The following is a 17,030-nucleotide window of genomic DNA, read 5'->3' as shown; positions in this document are numbered from 1 at the left end:
AAAAAGAAAAATGGGTATAGAAGTTGAAATGTATAATTCAAACAGCATTTACCGGTGAAAATCTAAAAATGTGCAGAAACAGCAGTCTGCCAGACAACCATGTTAAATTTTTTTTAGGTTTTCATGATGGCCTTCCAAAGTCCATTTGATATAACAGTGCTTCTCAAAGAGGTGTTCTGATATTCTGAGTGAATCAATTCTTGTGGAATAGGAATCATCTTGCACACTGCAGGATATTTAGACACTCAATGCTAACATCACTCCCTCTAGTCACTGACAGCAAAAGGAAACTCCCATTTCTCCTAATGCCTCTGGGGAGCAGTGAGGAAGCAATTCTGGTTAAGAACCACTTTGCTACACCAGGTGTTGCCCATTTTTAATTAGAGAAAAAAGACAACAAAGCAGCAGCAATAACTGAATATGACTTTTTCAGATAAAGTGAAGACAAAAAAAATACTTTAAAAAAATGAACTGGCTACTGAAAAAGAAATTTTAATTTAAAAAATAGTTGAATTAGTCCTATTAATTCATATTGGGAGTTGAGGGGAAAAAAAGAAAACAAGTATACACACGGTCAGCATTTTTCAGTGACTGCTTCTTTTTGGAAGGTTTGGAGATGACTTTTATCCGCTTGCTTAGGAACACACCAATGTCATCACTGTTGCCATAGAACATCTTTACAGACAGCATGAAGTGCTTTCTCTTGTCTGAATCAGATATATACAATGTTTTGGCTGTGCAATAGTTCTGTGAAAGAAAAGGATAAGTCTTAATAGCATCAAAACCCTGTCAGCTATGTACAAATAACTCAATAAGGCTATGGCTAAGTTTGATCAGACTAAAGGCAGTAATTCCACTGAACAGCTGATAAAACCAACTGTATAAAGTACTGAAATTGATCTCTGAAAACAAAGTACAAAATCTTCCTTACTGAGTCTACAATACCAACACTGTATTATTCTGTTTCCCCCTCTCAAAAGACTTTAAAAAAATAATCTTTTATTGTTTTATATAGCTCTACATCTATTTACAGAATTATCAAGACCTTTAGGTAATAAATACATTTGCCTTGAAATGAAAAAGAAATACAAAATATAATGCTAGAAAAGTCTATAGAAATATCTGAATTGTAGAATTTGAATTATAGAAACAAAACAATACTAGCAACAGAGGTATAGGGCATGTAATTCTTAAAAATAAAAATTCAAGTGCTAATTAGGGTAAAAATTCATGTTGCATAGCTTACCTAGCTTCAACTGTGTAAGACAAAAACTAAGAAAATGAATATTTAACAAATTATTTTAAAAACATCAGATCCAAAATATAACTATATAGTCAAATACCATGACCATAATAAAAATAAGGGCTACATATACTAGAACTTTGTTGTAATAAATATTAAAAGAATGCAACATGCAAAATAAAATCCCTCCTTTCCCAATAATGACTAATCGTACCATTCAATGAACACGCTATTGAAAGAAAACAATATTACCTTAAATGAATGGTTGTTAAGTAAGACAGGAGTAAAGTGCCACTTTCTGAAGCTCAGCATCCATCTCACTGCTTGGTCCATCTTTGCCTACCTGGAACCAAACTGACCTCATTCTTGTATCTTGATGGTCCAAGCATATGATTATATTGTTCTTTCTGCCCTGGAATGCCTTCTGCTGACTCTCAACCAATCTTATTCTCTATAGACTCCTCTAATAGCATTTTTCATTAAAACTTAAATATTAACACATAATTTTGGCTTAGAGACACTGTACTTCCCTGTAATTAAGTGTTTTAAGTATTGGTTAATACTCAAGCTCTCAGGTATTATTTTCTGCAAATTTCTAGGGCTTGGGGAAATGATATAATGGCAGAAGTTGATGAAAGATGTACTAAGCCACGATGCTGAGAAAAGCAAGTGGGCATTCTGTTTGGTATTAGTGCCCTCAGAATTGCTTGGAAGCAGTTAAAGCTAGCAATAAAGTTCAGTTGCTGTTGTTTAGTTGCTAAGTCCTGTCCAATTCTTTTGCCATCCCACGGACTGTAGCCTGCCAGGCCCCTCTGTCCACGGGATTTCCCAGGCAAGAACACTGGAGTGGGCTGCCATTTCCTTCTCCAGGGGATCTTCCAGACTCAGCGGTTGAATCCACGTCTCTCATGTCTCTTGCACTGGCAGACAGATTCTTCACCACTGTGTCACCTATGAAACAGCTGGGCTTCTCACTACCTATCTAATTATCAATCACAATTACAAATGTCTAGGTGTACAGCTTGGAGACATACATAACAAAAATACATGAGATGTGACCAAAGCCTCTTTGTTCAACCAACTACTCAAATATATTTTTAACTTTGGCTCAAGAGTTATAACTCAGATATATTTTATATTGCTCTATTTTAAAATGAAACAATCTTTACAGTACTAAATTTTCTCTGAAACCTAACTTAAAATACATAGTTGACAAGCATTAATGATAACAATTATAAGAATATAAATGACAGAAACACACTCAAATTTGAAGGATACTGATATTAAGGCTCTTTATTCTCAGTGCTCATTATCTGTAAAATGACTCATTATCTGTACAATCACTAAAAAAATTAAATGAGAGTACAAATCTCCTAGTTCATCATCCTCAACCTTGCCCTCCAATTCCCATCCCTAGTGTCAACTACAATACAGCAAACACTAAGACATTCAACAAATAGTTACTGAGTGAGAAAATAGCTATTTATACAGTATTTTAAAAGACATTCATATGGTCATTGAGATCAGAAATATCCATTTTTCAATTTTAACAGCAAGAGAAAACAAGTTGATGCTAAGTCAATAAAGAATTATTTTTGAGTACTAAAGGTACAGACTGAGATAACTGCTTTCTAAATTCAAAAAATACAATTAGTAAAACTATCTCATAAACTGCATTCCTTAACAAAGTAATCAAAGAAAATCCCTAAAAGTTTGACGAAAGCTATTCACAGTGTTCCTGTAGACACAAGATAGTGCTCTTCCACACGGAAGCTAAATAAAACATTTATGATATTACCAACTTATTTAATACTTTGCTTCCAGTAAAAGACTAAGGTTAAATGAGCAGAGTAAAACATTAGTGAACTATCTATTTTCATTGTTATTTGAGTATCATGCCCTTATAAGGATGGGCAATTAGCCTCGTAAATTTATTATCGGCCCCCAATAGAAATACGATTCACAGCCTGCCAGAACTGTTAGCAAGCTGAGGAAGCTTACTGTGTGCCACCTTTAGATGTCAAAGCTCACGTTTCACGAGTCATGACTAGACCTCAGCTATTAGAGGTTATTCTAGTTCTGATTTATATATTCAAAAAGTGCTACTAGTAACCATAAAATCCAAAAAAAAAAAAAAAAAATCACCACTACAAAAAAACAAGAAAACTACATTATGGTATCATGGTGCTCTTTACAGGAAACCATGTAAACTTACCTTTCCTTCCAAGTTCAGTTGCTGCATTTCTTGGTCACTATTTCCTATTCCAATAAATGCACATGGTTGAGATTCTTGTTCTGAACAACCATCGCGTTCCATTTGTTCTTTTTTTTTCTTCCAGCCACTGCCCATGAGATACACACAAGGAGGAGGGCAAAAAAACCTAAAATAATGAGGGAGGAGGAAACACAATGCAATTACACTCAAGAAAGCACTTCCTTTTCTTGAACATATGAATACAAAATCATGTTGAACTGTATCAGGTTAGCTCCTAAAGAAACATTTTGGTGAAGCCTTTTGTAATGCAAATAACCATACCCACAGCGCAGAAATCAATACTTCATTTGTTCTGGTTAAGGTTCATCTATAATGACATTACGCATTCACTTAGCCTAGATACTTTCAGAGCAGGGAACATAAATTTTCACACAGCTCAGAGTTTTGAACATCTGCACTTCAGCCAAATCCAGTGTACTCCAACATATACAAAAATAGGGTATACCACCACAGAATCTGCAATTACTGATTAAGGTCTACTGAAAATGATGTACTGTTAATTAATGAAATTCTTGGTATGGATATCACTCTTAACTTCATTTGGTAATTAATCTGGAAAACAGAGCAGTGCCCAAAGTAGACACTTCCAAAATATTAATACAAGTAAGTAAAAGAATTAAGAGCAAAATGGATCATTAGTTTATATGTATCTTATAACCTAAACACCTGCTGCATGTGGATCAAAGAACAATATATTGTGTCCCTTTAACTCAAAGACAACCAACAGATTTGTTAGTTGCCAATAATCTGCCCTCAAAAATTCTTCTCACCTAGAATAACTTTCTTATAATTTTCTCTTAGCAGTTAGATTATTTCGAAGTCTAGCTCAAGGCCCACATTTTACCTAATTCAGAAGACCATCAATCCAGTCCTTATATAGGGGTAACACCTTCACTTGATTACACACATTGACTTATACACACTTTAAAATATTTATTAGTATGTCATGTCTCATCAAGGGGCCTGAAAACTCAAATACCTACTCGGATAATAGCCAAGTAAACTCAAATAGTGGCCAGGTAAGTAATCTAAATGAGTGGACCAGGTGTACAATAAATAAGTAGAAATATTCTTTAATTACCCAAAGATGCATGTTCCTTCCCTTCTTTGCTATGCCCTTCTTTATTGACATGCAAAACCCTCAAGGCAAGTCCCACTTTTTATATAGCTATAAGCATAGAAATTTCTATCTTAATTCTTTTAAGTTCACTGTAAGGGGAAAAAAAGCTTAACCGCAAAGGTCATCACCCACTCATGTGTGGCTCTGATGTCAAGGAAACAACTGAGAACTGCAAGCATCCCCACATGGCTGAACTAAGGGCATGGAGGTTGCGTGTCGGTCACATCCTCCAATTTTCCAATAGTCACTGAAAATCAAGTTTTATATGAAATTCCTAATTCTAAAATTTAGCAGCTAATTTATTATTTTACCACTTTTTAGGCCAACAATGTACAGACTTTTAAAAAAAAGAAGTGTATCCATGCATATGTCTCTCTCTCTCTCTCACACACACACACACACGTGTGTGCATGCACAGAAACACACAGATACCATCATGCTGGATTTAGTTCTCGGTCCATCCTAAAGGTAGCAGAGTAGTATCTACTTGTTTGCTTCCCCCTCAGCACCTACTATAATATTGACTGAATTGAATCAAAATAAACAACGGCATCCACATTTTGCTCAACTCTACCAAACTTAAGAGGCAATCTACACACAATTTATAAAAAGTGAGCTGGGTTTATTTAATTTTCACTAATTCACAAAAATTTACTACATTCCTAGTCTGTATCAGGCACTGGAAAAATATTAGTAAACAAAAATCCTTGCCCTAATGGAATTCATACTCTAATAAGAAAGACAATTTAAAAAATGTAGATGACTAAAATAACATATATATTTTCGCTGGTGAGGAGAAAAATAAAGCAAGGAAGGGTTACTTAAAAACGTTAAGTGGCCACCAGAGTGGCCAGGGAACATTTCTTAAAGAAAGTGACCTTGAGTTAGGACCTATGGCCATGGGTATCGGGGAGAGCGTTTCAGAAGAGGGGACAGCAAGCACAAAAGCTCTGAAGTAGGGAAGACTGAAATAGACAGCAGAGAATCAGCAGACCCGTGTGGCTGGAGCACAGAGGAGTACAACAGGGTGCGGACCAGGCGTGATGGGAGCAGACCCAGTAGGCTGGCAGGGTCAGGCTGAGAGAGGAGGAAACCTTCTGAGGGTCTTCTCATACTTTTCTAAGTCAAGAGAAGGGAATCAGAGTGGCTTTTTTGCCTGTATACTCTCCTTGTTGCCATGAGTACAGAGGTCACAGCAGAGGCTCTGGGCTCAGCTCCAGGTCACTCCAAATTTGGAGGGATGCCTAGATTAGCTGGGCCAGTTCTGGAATTTGCTCATTCAAGTCTATACCAGGGATCTCTCTGGCCTCTAATGCTGGGAACTACCCAATACTTACCATGGCACAGACTCAAATTCCTAGCTGGCACACTATTAGGAAGCTGAGAAGGCATCAATTTTGGAAAACTTATCTCCTATTAGTATTTTACTGAACACTGACAAATACTAGGTCTCCTTAGTAAACTGGTATACCAACTATAAAACTTGCTGCGTTTTAGTACAGTGTACCAAATATAGTAATCAAATCCCAACAAGTTATCACAAAAGATACTTTTATTTCACACCTGGAAAGAGGTCTAAAACTGTTAAAGACTCAGTGAAAGTGAAAAAGAAATTAAAGTCGCTCAGTCATGTCCAACTCGTGCGACCCCTTAGACTATACAGTCCACGGAATTCTCCAGGCCAGAATACTGGAGTGGGTAGCCTTTCCCTTCTCCAGGGGATATTCCCAACCCAGGGATCAAACCTAGGTCTCCCGCATTGCAGGTGGATCCTTTACCACCTAAGCCATGAGGAAAGCCCAGAAGACTCAGTAGTGCTGGTTTTCTCAAAAGTACTGCGATGAAGTGGTATGAAACCAACAGGGCATAAAATCAGAAAGATTGTCAAGAAATTCTTTATCACTTAAAACACTAAGGTTCTATACTGAAAGTGCTTTCCAGTCATGTAATAAATCTAAGAAAAATGAAGAGTCTTCAACTGTCTCTAAACTAGCCTTAGTTTTAAATCAACTCTACAACTCATTTTAAAAAAAGCTGTGATGCAAGAAAATAGCAAATCCAATATAAACATTAACATTATTTCTACCATGTGATGATGAAATCTTATTTTAAACATCCCAATATTGCCACCCCCTAAAAAATCAGCTAACGATTCAAATCTTCATCTCCAGAGACTTCTGCAGTAATATAATAATCAAACAGAAGATAATCATCAATTTAAAAATTACAGACAAATGAAAAGAAATGAAGGAAGGGAAGGAAAGAATATTACCTAATTAACAGAAGAAAAATTAATTATATACCTTTATAGTAGTATGCAAATCGATGTTTTTAACTTGGACAGATGCTCAATATGTACCAAACAATTAGTGAAGTCTGAAATCAAGTGCTCACCTTTCAGAGTTTAACAGCTGCTATGAAAGCATACTTTATGAAACAATGCGCCTTTATTTTCTAATCTTTCCCAGTAGCTACATCTAAGCAACTAAGGCAAACAATGCTTTTATCTACCACTTGGTGGCGATATGCACACATTTATGATTTTATTCATTTCCTAAGTCAAACAATCAGTCTTTATTTTCAGAGAATGATTCAACAACTTTTCCCTCAAATCCTAAGATGAGGTCTGGAAAATACCTTACAGATTCAAAGAAGTCTTTTTATTCAGCCCAATACATAATATCAGACAAAATCTAAACACATCATTTACATTATCTGACTATTTTGGCCGAATCATTACCCTTTGATGATTATTCATACTTCCCCTAACACAAAGTTGAAGAAATGTTAATACATCAAATTGCATTTCCATATCTTTAATGGAAATTTTCCTCTAGACAAAATAACTTTTTCTTTAAGTTTATATTTCAATCTTGTAAAGAACGTTTTCAATGAAAGGTTAAAACCAACCACTAACATAAGTGGGATACCAAATGTGTTAAGCAAAGAAATATTCCTTATTAGGCACAAAAGTAAATTCTCAGAACAATTTAAATTTTAGGATAAAACTTCCTGCTCAAATATTTCTAGCATCATTCACTGGAATTATTTTGTAAGCCAAGAGGACTGTGGTCATGTCCCCAGGTTACCTCATGCCTATACTTAGCAGCTTTTCAGAAAGGCCTGAATCTGATCAACAAGAAAGAAAGCAGATTTCCTCTTTCTACTACACTCTACCAAGCAGTAAGGGACAAGACCTCTTCCTGTAAGAAGCCCTGACAATCACTCAGGAGACTCACCTCTGTTAGCAGCCCCTGACTACTAATACTTTTTAAAAATCAAGTAATTTTGAGAAGTTTTTGCCTTTAGTGTAAAACTAGTGCCATGTCTCTTCTGGAAATGTTAATAACACAGTAAATATAAGAAAGTAGTTACTCTGGCGTTTTTTTTTTAATCTTTTCATTTTTTGGAGTCAGAAGCTTAGATTCCTTGATCTTTCATTTCACTGAGGTTTTTAGATTCACCAGGCAATACCCAAATAATAGAAAGAAATTGAAAATAAATACAACCATAATAAAAAATAATCACTAAATCACCTATTTTAACTTGATAAGCCACTATAGCTTTATATTTTTAACAGTGACTAGCAAACAGGAATCTTATCTGGGACTTTGAGAAGCTCTTCCCTGTCTGTATCTCCACTGGGTCTGTTATCCACTTCAGTATTAAATGACATAGCGACTTTTAAAACTCTTGGCTTAAAAGAGCCTTTTGCATAGTACCTAGAATCTAGCAGGTTGTCAGAAATAAAGAAAAAAATGAGTTAATAAATGAATCAAAACATACTAAAATGGATCTTCAGAAATCCACGGGTGGGGAGAGGGAAAGCAACACTGCCCAGGTGAGCAGCTATACAATCAACTTGTTAAGTTAAATTATTCCTATTTTCACTGTTGTTGTTCAGTTACTAAGTTGTGTCCGACTCTTTGCAACCCCATGGACTGCAGCACACCAGGCTCCTCTGTACTTCACTATCTCCTGGAGTTTGCTCAAATTCGTGTCCATTGAGTCGGTGATGCCATCTAATCATCTCTATATTGACCTCTGTTGACCCCTTCTTCTCCAGCCCTCAATCTTTCCCAGCATCAGAGTCTTTTCCAATGAGTCCAGGTAGCCAGAGTACTGGAGCTTGAGCTTTAGGATCAATCCTTCCAATGAAGATTCAGGACTGATTTCCTTTAGGATTGACTGTTTTGATCTCCTTGCAGTCCAAGGGACTCTCAAGAGGCTTCTCCAGTATCACAATACAAAAGAAGCATCAATTATTGGCACTAAGCCTTTTTTATGGTCCAGCTCTCATATCCATATATGACTACTGTAAAAATCATAGCTTTAACTATATTGACCTCTGTTGGCAAAGTGATAACCCTATTTTTAAATATGCTGGCTGTCTAGGTTTGTCATAGCTTTTCTTCTGAGAGGCAAGCATCTTTTAATTTCATGGTTGCAGTCAGTCTGCATTGATTTTGGAGCCCAAGAAAATAAAATCTGTCACTGCTTCCACTTTGTCCCTTTCTATTTGCCATGAAGTGATGTGACCAGATGCTATGATCTTAGCTTTTTAATACTGAGTTTCAAGCCCGTTTTTTTCACTCTCCTCTTTCACCTTCATCAAGAGGCTCTTTAGTTCCTCTTTCTGCCATTACCGTGATATCATGTGCATATCTGAAGTTGTTGTTATTTCTCCTGACAATTTTCATTCCAGCTTGTGAGTCATCAAGCCCAGCATTTCGTATGATATACTTACTCTGCATAAAAGTTAAATAACCAGGATGACAATATACAGCTTTGATGTACTCCTTTCCCAATTCTGAACCAGTCAGTTATCCCATGTCCAGTTCTAACTGTTGCTTCTTGACTCACACACAGGTTTCTCAAGAGACAGGTAAGGTGGTCTGGCAATCCCATCTCCTTAAGAATTTTCCAGTTTGTTGTGATCCACAACATCAAAGGCTTTAGCATAGTCAATGAAGCAGATGTTTTTCTGGAACTTCCTTGCTTTCTCCACAATCCAACGAATATTGGCAATTTCTCTCTGCTTCCTTTGCCTCTTTGGAACACAGCTTGTACATCCAGAAGTTCTCGGTAAACATAGTGCTGAAGCCTAGCTTGAAGGATTCTGAGCACAACTGTATGATAGTTTTGAGCATTCTTTGGCATTGCCCTTCTTTGAGACTGGAATGAAAACTCATCTTTTCCAGTTCTGTGGCTGCTGCTGAGTTTTCCAAATCTGCTGACATATTGAGCACAACACTTTAAAAGATGTTCTTTTAGGATTTTAAATAGCTCAGCTGGAATTCCATCACCTCCACCTCTAGGTTTGTTCCTAGTAATGCTTCCTAAGATCCACTTAACTTCATACTCTAGGATGTCCAGCACTAGGTGAATGACCTCATCATTGTGGCTATCCAGGTCATTAAGACTTTTTTGTATGGTTCGTCTGTGTATTCTTGCCACCTCTTCTTAATCTGTTTTGCTTCTGATAGGTCCTCATTATTTGTTCTTTAACATGCCCACCCTTGCATGAAATGCTCCCTTGATATCTCCAATTTTCTTTAAGAGATCTCTAGTATTTTCTATTCTGTTGTCTACCATCCCATTTCTAAAGAATCCGATCTTTTGTTTCCTCACTAATGCACTCCGATTTACAAGATTCTTCGAAGGGTTAAAACTTTAAAACATCTGTAAGGCATTTCCTGAATAATGTCTAGATATGACTGGATAAAGGGAAGCTGTTCCTTCATCACCATGAGGTGCAACACCAGCCTTTTAGATCCATCTCAAGTAATGAAGGTACTGACTTGGTTTGCTTTCCTTAGGAGTTTAAAAAAAAAAAAAAAGATCATCTCCTATATTTACATGACGTCATGGGGCAGGGAGACCTGAACACCCAGTATCAACTTCATGCAAAAAGGGGCCACTATCTTGATTTGGTTTCTATGTCCCAAACCATAAGTACCAACTTCTTCTAGTATTTGAATCATATGATTAAGTTTCATGAGTAATCAGAAATTTAGAGAACTTGAATAACTAAAAAAGAACACTTGACAATATGAGTCCTAAATACTGTTCTCAGCTGCTAATCCTCTTTGATGATAACATTATCAACTAAATAGTTTCAACTCAGATTTAGAGGACTTTTAGAAACAGACTATTTAAAAACTTTTTAGCACATGAAATCAATGTACTCCATTTCCTCTCTCTTATGCATATGCTAAGATTTCCTTTATCTCACAAACTCAAAGATTTTGTGGAATCACAAAGAGTCCACTCATTCCTTTCAATCCAATACTGAAACCTGAGTTTTCATTCCTTCTTCCAGTTCAGTTTTATTACCTTTCGAGCCAATCCCAAAAAATCTTTCATGTTCCTCCATAAGCAGCCTTGTCCACCAAAGCATGTTATTTTATGCTTAACATAAAAATGCTATCTGAAAGACGAAGACTTGAGAAACTATTAACAGGAAAATTCTGGGAACTAAGTGAAAAAGCAAGTAACAAAAACCCATAAGCATATACCAAAAATGCTGAAATTGAAAAGATACCAAGATAAACACTAAACATTAAAATCTGTTCTCTAATTTTGGCTAATCTGATTTATAGGTCATTTCTGTAATGCCACATTCACATAATATGAGCACCACCTCAACTCTGCTATTTCTCCCTTAACCTGAACAGACACACAATCAAGGTGGAAAGGGCTGGGAGTACTTTTCTTCACAATCACTCCATAATTCAATTCTGGGGTCTGTTTAAGCCTTTTTCTTTTTAAAATGGTAATATTGAGGTCATATTTCTTTATAAAACTACATTTTGCACCAAAAGGAAAACTACTTTTTGAATGAGCTAATGTACCACACAAGTACTTAGGGAATACTACAGAGCCCTGAATAAAAATTATGGATTATTTCATTTTGCGAAATCAGGAATTTAGCCAGAGGATCTGTACTAAACAGAGACAATAGAGACAAATCCTGTATTTTTCCCTTTGTACTTGCAAATGACCCAATAACAGAAACCATTCTCTTACTTGCATATCAATACATCATTTGTAAATTCATGTGATAACTATTAACTAACTATCCACAAACGAAAAAATCTTACCTTTTTTCATTTCCATATGACTTCTGTGCAACTTTTGCATGAAGAATAAGCACTGTTTGATCCCCTCGCTCTTTTAAATAATTTCGCATAGCTTCCCTAAAATAAAATATAAATATTACTATTACAGGGGTAAGATTTGGAATATTACTATGCTCTGTAAAAAGAATGCCTAAAAATGTTTGAAACAAGTAAATCTAAAAATGAAAACAATAAAGCAAAACAAACCATAACTAAACTTAAAAAATATTATACAGTGAGGAAAGAAATACTGCTCATCTTCAACAGTATACTTTGTTCTCTGCAAAGAAGAAACTGTCCCTCACTATAAGAATTTATGACGTAAGTCAATTAAACCACAATTACAACTTATAGAGTAACTAGAAACATCAAGTACATTGCTTATTAGGCTTTAAACCCTTTATAAAATTAATCATGTGCAATATTTTGTATTTAATAATCTAATTCACCACTAAGACTAGCCCCTCTCCCTCCAGCTATTAGAATGAGTGTTTTTCACCAAATACAAAACCGTAAGAAATTCTCAGGTCATCCAATTTATTATTACATATTCTTAAAATAACAACCCTACAAACGGAAGAAGAAAGGGCTATCATTTATATACAAACTCATAATTACTCTCAATGATGTTACTAAACACAAAGTTTAATAAAGGGTAATTCAAATTAGGGAAACACAATTAAATTTTGACAAAAATACAATGTTAACTGTTTTGGGTACAAAGTACTCCAACTATCCATTTATTATGCAAATACTGTATAAAAAGTTCAATGTCTTAAAAATATTTATCAATTACTTTGCTAAGGAATACAAAGAACCCAAGGTCTACAAAGATCAAACTTTCACTTATCTCAATCAGTAGAATCCTGATTCTTAAGATGTTTAACACATTACAAAATTAAAGCAGAAGTGCTTCAAAAACAATCATTAAGAAGCACTTCTAATATACTGAATACTATTTTATTTATAAGTAAAAAGACAAATGTATAAGAGGACAGCTATAGATTAATGAAAAGTGAAGTGAAAGAGTTAGTTGCTCAGTTGTGTCTGAGTCTGCTACCCCACAGACTGCCACCAGGCTTCTCTGTCCATGGGATTCTCCAGGCAAGAACGTGGGTCTCAAACATTGCAGGCAGATTCTTTATGGTCTGAGCCACTAGGGAAGCCCATAGAATAGTACTGAGTTGTCAAGGGTGGGGAGTTTACACTTGCAGCACTCAGAAACTAAGTGGCCTGGGGCATATCTCTTAACCACATCTAGCTTGATTTCTGTATCTGGTAATAAGAATAATGCTGACATAATATAGAGTGGTTGTGGATAAATGAGATAATCTAGATGACAGTGTTTATATGTACTGATTCAAGGCAGAAAAGGTAACACTGGAATCCAATAGATTGAGAATTTATCCTTACCACAGAAACAAAGCTCAAAGTCCAGTAAAGACAGTAAAACATATCTGGAAAACAAACTGTAATGAAATACATGGTTCAAATAGAGGTATGGCCAAAAGTTTTGCCAAGAGAACGCACTGGTCATAGCAAACATTCTCTTCCAACAACACAAGAGAAGACTCTACACATGGACATCACCAGATGGTCAACACCGAAATCAGATTGACTATATTCTTTGCAGCCAAAGATGAAAAAGCTCTATACAGTCAGCAAAAACAAGACTGGGAGCTGACTGTGGTTCAGATCATGAACTCCTTATTGCCAAATTCAGACTTAAATTGAAGATAGTAGGGAAAACCACTAGACCATTCAGGTATGACCTAAATCAAACCCCTTATGATTATACAATGAAAGTGAGAAATAGATTTAAGGGACTAGATCTGATAGACAGTGCCTGATGAACTATGAACAGAGGTTTGGGACATTGTACAGGAGACAGGGATCAAGACCATCCCCATGGAAAAGAAATGCAAAAAAGCAAAATGGCTGTCTGAGGAGGCCTTACAAATAGCTGTGAAAAGAAGAGAAGCGAAAAGCAAAGGAGAAAAGGAAAGATAAAAGCATCTGAATGCAGAGTTCCAAAGAATAGCAAGGAGAGATAAGAAAGCCTTCCTCAGCGATTAATGCAAAGAAATAGAGGAAAACAACCAAATAGCAAAGACTAGAGATCTCTTCAAGAAAATTAGAGATACCAAGGGAACATTTCATGCAAAGATGGGCTCGATAAAGGACAGAAATGGTATGGACCTAACAAAGCAGAAGATATTAAGAAGAGGTGGCAAGAATACACAGAAGAACTGTACAAAAAAGACCTTCACGACCAAGATAATCACGATGGTGTGACCACTCATCTAGAGCCAGACATCCTGGAATGTGAAGTCAAGTGGGCCTTAGGAAGCATCACTACTAACAAAGCGAGTGGAGGTGATGGAATTCCAGTTGAGCTGTTTCAAATCCTGAAAGATGATGCCGTGAAAGTGCCGCACTCAATATGCCAGCAAATTTGGAAAACTCAGCAGTGGCCTCAGGACTGGAAAAGGTCAGTTTTCATTCCAATCCCAAAGAAAGGCAATGCCAAAGAATGCTCAAACTACCACACAATTGCACTCATCTCACACGCTAGTACAGTAATGCTCAAAATTCTCCAAGCCAGGCTTCAGCAATACGTGAACCGCGAACTTCCAGATGTTCAAGGTGGTTTTAGAAAAGGCAGAGGAACCACAGATCAAATTGCCAGCATCCGCTGGATCATGGAAAAAGCAAGAGAGTTCCAGAAAAACATCTATTTCTGCTTTATTGACTATGCCAAAGCCTTTGACTGTGTGGATCACAATCAACTGTGGAAAATTCTGAAAGAGATGAGAATACCAGACCACCTGACCTGCCTCTTGAGAAACCTATATGCAGGTCAGGAAGCAACAGTTAGAACTGGACATGGAACAACAGACTGGTTCCAAATAGGAAAAGGAGTACGTCAAGGCTGTGTATTGTCACCCTGCTTATTTAACTTCTGTGCAGAATACATCATGAGAAACGCTGAGCTGAAGAAGCACAAGCTGGAATCAAGGTTGCTGGGAGAAATTTCAATAACCTCAGATATGCAGATGACACTACCCTTATGGCAGAGAGTGAAAAGGAACTAAAAAGCCTCGTGATGAAAGTGAAAGAGGAGAGTGAAAAAGTTGGCCTAAAGTTCAACATTCAGGAAATGAAGATCATGGCATCTGGTCCCATCACTTCATGGCAAATAGAGGGAGAAACAGAGGAAACAGTGTCAGACTTTATCTTTTTGGGCTCCAAAATCACTGCAGATGGTGATTGCAGCCATGAAATTAAGAGACGCTTACTCCTTGGAAGGAAAGTTATGACCAACCTAGACAGCATATTCAAAAGCAGAGACATTACTTTGCCAACAAAGGTCCATCTAGTCAAGGCGATTGTGTTTTCCTATGGTCATGTATGGATGTGAAAGTTGGACTGTGAAGAAAGATGAGCGCCCAAGAATTGAAGCTTTGAACTGTGGTGTTGGAGAAGACTCTTGAGAGTCCCTTGGACTGCAAGGAGATCCAACCAGTCCATTCTAAAGGAGATCAGCCCTGGGTGTTCTTTGGAAGGAATGATGCTGAAGCTGAAACTCCAGTACTTTGGTCACCTCATGCAAAGAGTTGACTCATTGGAAAAGACTCTGATGCTGGGAGGGATTGGGGGGCAGGAGGAGAAGGGGACGACAGAGGATGAGATGGCTGGATGGCATCACCAACCTGACGGATGTGAATTTGGGTATACTCCAGGAGTTGGTGATGGACAGGGAGGCCTGGTGTGTTTCAATTCATGGGGTCGCAAAGAGTCAGACACGACTGAGCGATTGAACTGAACTGATGTTAAGGAGGGCAGAGGTAATAAAGAGCCTGATTCGATCCCTGGTCCAGGAAGATCCCACATGCTGCGGAGTAACCAAGCCCATGCGCCAAAACTACTGGGCCCTTGCTCTAGAGCCCTTGAGCCACAACCACTGAGTCGTTCTGCAACTACTGAAGCCTATGTGCCCTTGAGACCGTGCTCCACAGCAAGAGAAGCTGCTGTAAAGAGAAGCCTGTGCACTGCAATGAAGAGCAGTCCCCGCTCGCCGCAGCTGGAGAAAAGAGAATACGCAGCAACAAAGACCCGGCACGGCCAAAACAATAAATCTTAAAAAAAAATTAAATACTAAATATAAACGTTTAAGTTAATTCAAATCCCACCCTATGACAGATGATGATAAAAGCATTAGCAGGTAATAAAACGTCTTAAAATACCTAGGAAAAACTTAAAATCTTAAAAAAAAAAAAAATCCATCTCTTTGAAACTAGGAAAAGATCGTCATTTAATTTTATCCCAAAGTGAAAGTGTTAGTTGCTCAGTCCTGTCCAACTCTTTGTAACCCCATGGACTGCAGCCCACCAGGCTCCACCCTCCAGGGATTTTTCCAGGCAAGAATACTGGAGTGGGTTGCCATTTTCTTCTCCAGGGGATCTTCCCAACGCAGGGATGGAACCTGGGTCTCCCACATTGCAGTCAGATTCTTTACCATCTGAGCCACTGAACCCCATTACCAAAAAAACACCATGCTGTGATTTCCCTGGGGGTCCAGTGGCTAAGACTCTGCGACCCCAAAGGAGGGGGTCGGAGTTTGATCCCTGGTCACAGAATTAGATCCAACATGCTGCAACTAAGATTTTGCATGCGGGCAACTAACAAAAAGATCCCACATGCAGTAATGAAGATCAAAGATCTCACGAGCTAAAACTAAAGAAACAAACAAGAAGGCACCATTCTGTGGAATCCAGATTTTCAATGTACACAAAAGGCAACATAAGATCTTGAGGGTTTTGTTTTTTTTAAAGACATACAATTTTCTTTTTCAGTTAATTCTAGTGGTGAAATAGGGAAAGGACTTTAGAAAGCACAGAGAAATACTTGAAATAAGGCTGACACACTAAGAAAGAGGTAATAGAAGATAGTACAGGAGAAAACAACATTTAAGCCTTTCGTTTCAGGAGAGGCAAGCGTATAATAAGATCCATTATATTTGACAAATGTCAACTCTGAAATGCCCCAGAACTCCAAGCTGAAAGTATTCAATAGGTTGTTGGAAATAACCACCTGTAGTTCCAGAGAAGGATCTGGGCTGGAAAAGTAGGGTTCATTGGTATATAGCTCACAACTAAAGCCATGGAAGTGAATGAAATCTCTCAGAAAGAAAACACAGTGATAGGAATGTCAAGAAGAAAATGTATAAAAGGAAATGAAGAAGAACCAGTAAGGGGAGAACTGAAACTG

The 17,030-nt window shown here is 37.3% G+C and overlaps 1 protein-coding gene across 6 annotated transcripts in view; it reads right to left on the bottom strand.

Annotated features, from left to right (window-relative positions):
* RBPJ (recombination signal binding protein for immunoglobulin kappa J region) overlaps positions 1-17,030 on the bottom strand; it is a 237,907-nt gene that overhangs the window by 16,504 nt on the left and 204,373 nt on the right. For all 6 annotated transcript variants that reach the window (XM_040237974.1, XM_040237977.1, XM_040237979.1 and 3 more), the window contains 3 exons: positions 11,742-11,837; positions 3,459-3,624; positions 573-747 (listed from right to left, as the gene is read on the bottom strand). In XM_040237974.1, the coding sequence (XP_040093908.1) occupies positions 573-747; positions 3,459-3,624; positions 11,742-11,837 (437 nt within the window). The remainder of the gene's footprint in view (positions 1-572; positions 748-3,458; positions 3,625-11,741; positions 11,838-17,030) is intronic.

This window comes from Oryx dammah, unplaced genomic scaffold (genome assembly GCF_014754425.2).
Source record: "Oryx dammah isolate SB20612 unplaced genomic scaffold, SCBI_Odam_1.1 HiC_scaffold_3, whole genome shotgun sequence".
NCBI classification, from domain to species: domain Eukaryota; kingdom Metazoa; phylum Chordata; class Mammalia; order Artiodactyla; family Bovidae; genus Oryx; species Oryx dammah.
This window is presented reverse-complemented; position numbering and strand designations above follow the sequence as displayed.